This window comes from Dreissena polymorpha, chromosome 5 (assembly GCF_020536995.1).
Source record: "Dreissena polymorpha isolate Duluth1 chromosome 5, UMN_Dpol_1.0, whole genome shotgun sequence".
NCBI lineage: Eukaryota > Metazoa > Mollusca > Bivalvia > Myida > Dreissenidae > Dreissena > Dreissena polymorpha.
In genome coordinates, this window is record NC_068359.1 from 82,060,074 (window position 1) to 82,066,073 (window position 6,000).

At 33.2% G+C, this 6,000-nt stretch overlaps 1 protein-coding gene across 4 annotated transcripts in view; it reads right to left on the minus strand.

The window, feature by feature from the left end:
• Positions 1 to 4,021, minus strand: part of LOC127881999 (centrosomal protein of 89 kDa-like) — a 56,421-nt gene extending 52,400 nt beyond the window's left edge. For 3 of the 4 annotated variants that reach the window (XM_052430345.1, XM_052430346.1, XM_052430342.1), the window contains exons 1-2: positions 3,928 to 4,021; positions 1,137 to 1,357 (exon numbers count right to left, since the gene is read on the minus strand). In XM_052430345.1, the coding sequence (XP_052286305.1) occupies positions 1,137 to 1,357; positions 3,928 to 3,963 (257 nt within the window). In that variant the 5' untranslated portion in view covers positions 3,964 to 4,021. Of the gene's footprint in view, positions 1 to 1,136; positions 1,358 to 3,388; positions 3,700 to 3,927 lie in introns of those variants that run through there. The other variant, XM_052430344.1, reaches the window with a different exon arrangement.
• Positions 4,022 to 6,000: the final 1,979 nt, after the last annotated feature.

The window sequence follows — 6,000 nt, forward strand, 5'->3', positions numbered from 1 at the left end:
CAAAAAAGGGCAAAAAACGTTCCGTGAATACCTGAATTAGGGAGAAACATGTAATCACATCAGAGGCAGTTGTGAAAAAAATAAATTTATAAACAAGCACATTTAATGGTAATTGATGTATTTAACTTACTTTGATTTATATTAATATATTTATCTTGCCATGTACATTTAAGTTCCATGCTGTTTCAATACATTGTACAGCACGACAAACATAATAAAGCAATATATGCATATGAATCTGATTATATACAGATGCACTTACATATAAATAAAACCAATTTTGTCTAATCCCATTTTCGAACAATAATCTTGTCAGATGTTTAACATTGCGAGTAAACTGATCGTTAACTATATGCAAACACTTGTTTCCGTGACATACATCCACTGAGTAGATAACAAATAAATATGTTGTTGCTATCTAAAACATTTTTATGCATCGTTGATTATTACAGACATTTCATTAATTCCTTCTAAATGTATGATCTCCATCGTTAATTTGATCGTTTACGACATTATTTGCCATTTTTGCTGAGTCATAATTTAATTCTGTAAGTCCGGCATCTTGTTAAAATGATGTAAGCGACAGGTGTGCATAGCAATGTTAAATCTTATAATACGTCCCCCTAATATGTGATTTGTGTTTTGTTTAATTAGTATACGTCTCAGTAATTATTTCAATAATTAATTATCTTAAAGACGATAATGATAAAAAATTAATTTGTTTGTGTTTTAAAATGTAAATATGCGTAAAAATATATGTTTTGATATAACTGAATTATGCATAAAATGCACAATTTCCACGAGGACAATATCAAGTTTTTCATAAAAAATCTCAGAAGTAACAGTCCACAATTTTATCGTGGAGGAGTACACATCACCGACCACTAAGTGCACTTGGTATAACATAGCCTCTGACATTATCGATTGATATTTTGTTTCCTGAAATGTTCAGGTTCAATGCTTATTTTATTTGTTCACTTGCATTTATTGCCTATTTGTAACAAAATTGTCACATTTTTCAAACGTTTAGAAACATTTCCAACAGCAATTGTGAAATTTTGTATTATTCCTTGATTGGGAAATTGCTTTTTACTGGTAATATATAAAGAAGGAAAAACATCTCTGCACTAGCTTACCCAGCATCTTCCATGTTCTGGTAGTCATAGAGACTGCTCTCTGGGTCGCTGAACGGCTCCTCATCAGGCCCTGAATCCCGGGGTGGTTGGCGTCCAAGTAGAGATGAGTTCAGCACTTCCAGAGAGCCTTCAAGGGCAGCTCCGCGCGGGGTAACAGGAGCTGGTGTACGTGGAACTATCGTGAACGCTGCACTGGGGACGAGTGCCGGATTGATGTGGGGCTTCAAAGAAATGATCATATTGTTCACACCTCAGTTCAAAGGCATCTTGTCTTACTGAGTCATTCACAAAACAAGCCAAATTAGCAAGTCTGGCTGAAGAAAAACTTTTTCAAATTAACTTTTTCATTATCCATTTATCTGCCCTTTTGTAAGAATTTCAACATACAAACAGGGTTTTGTATAATGTATTCTAATCTGGTAAAGAATTAAAGGCTACACTCCACTAAATGATAGCTGAAGTAAACTGTAATAATGACTCTCCGAAGATCCCTTAGCAAAATTACAATTTCTGTGTATCTTAACGACCTCCATGCTAGTAGAATTGCAGTTCGTTCTGTATATGTTGATGTTAAGTTCTATGTTCATTGTATACGTTCAATTTTATTTATTTTTATTCAATTAACTAATTTATTTTTTTTTCTTCTCTAATTTTCCCGTTAAGTTTTGCTTCCATTGTCCTTTGTAAGCTCCTAATTTTTTGTTATCGTACTAGGTACTAATTACAGAGGAAACATAACCCATTAGATAATATTGTATGCTTTGACTTCTAGGATATTCTTTGTAAATTGTTTACGTTCCATTTTTTTTTTTTTTCATTAATTAATTTGTTTTGTTATTATTATTTTTTTCTTCTCTATTTTTTTCCAGTCAAGTTATGCTTCTATTGTCCTTTGTTAGCTCCTAATTTTCGTTTTCGCTTTAGGCGCTAAATCCAGAGGAAACATAACCCATTAGGAAATATGAAATGTATTGACTTCTAGGAAGAACCTATTCTTTTGATTGTGTATGCTGCTTCCTATAACAATTACTATGTTTTTCCCTCTTATCTGGCAAATATGCTTTCCAACTGATTTTCACTTACTCTGTATAAATCCAATGCTATGATTGTTATAAGTGTATTGTATTGTTCACTTAAATGTTGTATTGTTGTATGTCTTGGCCATAATTAAATTCAAATATACTGTAAATGGCCAAAGGCAAATATGCTGATTCGCCGATAAATGATGAACAAATGATGAAAATATAATTGTTACTATTTCTCATTATGATTCTCAGCCAGTGGCATCCTCGTCACATGTATTCACATGTCATAAATATGGATCAGCATTAACGTTTGGAATAGTTATCATGGTGGAGAGTAATTACTGGTTTATTAAGGTTTGTTAAGAAATTATGGTCATACATTTAAAGTTAATACTTTAGAAACAAATTTTATTTGATTATTTAATTGTATTTTCTAATGTTTCTGAAGAAATATAAGTTCAATTCATCCATACGTTTGTTTAGGTGTTGCTTATTTCATGCTGGTGTAATGTGACCTAAATAAATCCAGAAGCCTCAGGGCATTACCAACAAAATGTTGTTTCAACCTCCTTTTAAAGTTGCTAATGCCATTTTTCTAAAAAGTTAAACATATGTTTAAATTCAAATTTGATGTTGAAATAAGCATATTATATAATTGTTTGAAAATTCTTGATATATATATGAAAAGTCCATGTATTTATTTATGTACAACATAAAAACTAAAAAAAGAGTGTTCACATTATTAAAGTAAAATTTAAACAGATAGATAGGAAATTACTATAAATATTTAAAAGCCTATAATGCACATTATTCACTGACAAAATTACAAATAATTACATGTATTCTATAAAGTGTGTGCTACACTGGTAATACCCTTCAGCAGTATGCATGTATTCAAATAACAACATTAATTTACTTAATGCATACATAACAATATAATAAATGGACCATGCTCTGTAATAAAAAGGGGTTTAAAACATGTGAATTAAGTGTTGTTCCAGATTAGCCTGTGCAGTCCACACTGGCTAATCAGGGACGACAATTTCCGCTTTATTGATATTTTTTGTTTAAAGAAAGTCTCTTCTTAGCAAAAATCAAGTTTGGACAAAGTGTCATCCCTGATTAGCCTGGGCAGTCTGGGACAACACTTTATGCACATGCATTAAACCTCCCTTTGCACAAAGCATGACTAAAAATTTTTTTAAATTACAGTTATTTAGATCGTACCTCTGACTTAGATTTTCGTTTGAAACACAACATTCCTAAATGTGTTATCTCTTCAATTCAATCACAACAGATTTATAATTGCCAGCCCACTACCACTCTCTTACAGTTTACATGTACAGGAAATCCAAACAATAACTGATAAGAAAATAATATTTAAAAAACACAGCTGCAAGAGATTATTTTTCTACCATCTTTTAAACACTATAACAGGAAATTGTATAAAAAGAAATTATTGAATATTTATTCCAAAGTCATCATTGTTTAATTAACACGGACACAATTTTGTGCACATCACATATGGCCTTCATAAATATTTCAAGATGTTTCCTACACGGAGTAAGTTGATTCATTTTATTATAGGTAAATCAATAAATGCCATCTGCTTTCCTAATTGACATGTTGGAGCTTGATGTCATGGCTCAGATACGGATTGCGATTTAAGGTGCAAAGCAAAAGCTATAAGGTATTGCGGAGGTTAATGGTATTATGTGCACGTTTTACAACGTTTGAAGTTGCATTCATTGCAAGAGGCAACGTACAGGTGGGGTCTTTTTCTTTCCCTTTTTCCCGGCCATCTCGAAATCTAAATTTGGAATCCAGTGTAAACAAACAATTGCACATGCGCATTCGTCACTAAATTAGGCGGCCCACTAAATTATATTGTTGTAAAACGTACAATTCGGGCTACACACTCCAAAATCGAACACGACAAAAAATCAATAATGTAACGGTTCGTACTGAAAAACAATAAATGTCTACTCTTCAGAAAGTTTCACGTTTTTTCTCGATTGTTTTATTGGAACATCGGCAGAACGCCTTTGACCTTTCACATACAAGTAATACAAATACAGTCAGAGTGCATCAGTACAGTATCGATACGAATACAATCACTTTAATTAGCACAAACTACAAAGAAGTGTTCGAGCATCACATGCAAACGGGAGGCGGAAAACTACAACGTGCGAGGCATGGTATGGTATTGCGCAAGGGGGGGTTAGAGGGTTAGGGTTTGGGTTAGTGTTAGGGGTCGGGTTAGGGTTTGGGTAAGCCTAAACCCAACCCTAACCCGACCCCTAACCCTAACCCTTACCATAACCCTTTTTTGGGGTTATCACCCCTGACCATGCTTCGCCCGTTGTAGTTTTCCGCCTCCCCATGCAAACGTGTATGAACTAACAAACATACGAGCAAATAAGGACCCGTTGTTCAAGCTTACACGTCAGTTAGGCTAACAAAGTATAGGTCCCTGTTCGGACTCAACTGTGTTTGCGTTACATAGGTTTCATTTGCGTTCATCTCTGGATATGTCTTATATCAATCTCTATTTCCAATTTATGGGTGCCAAGAATAAATCTTGAAAACTGTTTTTAAATAATTTTGACTATCGATGCAATCTTAATATTTTGCATACGTTAAGTTTGTCTTAAACATTCTATAGTATTCTAGTTTTGGTTGGTTATAAATTGTATCGTGCCATCTTTTGATTAATTGATCTTTAATTATCTTTTAAATGTCATTGAAATAAATTTAGTGTCTTAGTTGTTAAAAGTTTTGTTTAACAAATGCACACCACAGAGTTGTGTTATTACTATTATTATCCCTAATAAAATCATGGTAAAGATTACATTGTTATGAACAGTGTATATCAGAGATTCAGGGATTTGCTTGATTTTAACCCAATCAAATATAATAATACATGTACAGTGGAAGTCTACCTAGTTTGCCTCAGATAGCGGCATCTCAAGTCGGTGAGCGTACACCAAGAATAGTTTTACAAAATTTAAATTGGGGGTTTGTCAACTTAGTCAATGTTGCAATTTCCCTTATATTTCAGATGCATATTCAATAATTGGAAGAACTAGGAAGTCAAATAGAGAAAGTTTTGTTTTATTTTTCAGCTTCACTTTACTGAGAATATACAGTAAATGATTGTAAGCTTTTATGGCGTGTTCATTATTTGCCCGTATTGCTCTCGCTACTAGTATATTGCCATTGTCGGGTAGTTTTAGGCGCAGGTAGCAAAATTCATCAACAATTTCAATACGCTGCTGGGTTAATAACGGTAGTCCATCTAGACTAACAATTGCTTTTCCTTTTTTTCAAATATGCATAACGGGTATTTTAGTTTTGTTTAAATTTATTTGTTATCCCCATTTACACGAGTATTGATCGATAGTCTTATTGGATTTGTGGCCAATAAACTTTTTATAAATCCATATAATCAGCAAATAACAACGTAAATATCGATATTAAACGTATAGATTATTCGGTGTATTGTTGATATCTTGTATAATTTCTGAGCTATAGCCATCAAAAGTTTGTGACAGACGGTTGGATGGACTGGGAGCTAGTCAACTCGTACCTTAGTCAACTCGTACCTTCGGTCAACTCGTACCCGATTTGGTCAACTCGTACCCGATTTTTGGTCAACTCGTACCCCCACTAGTCAACTCGTACCCGAATTGGTCAACACGTACCCTCTTAAAAATTATTTATATATATCAAAGACGTGAAATAAGTTTTTGATATGAATATAGATAAAGGTTATAAAAAAAATGTTGTTTTTTTTTGCAAAAGTAGACAAGTTCATTATTTTTCACACGTGTATAATT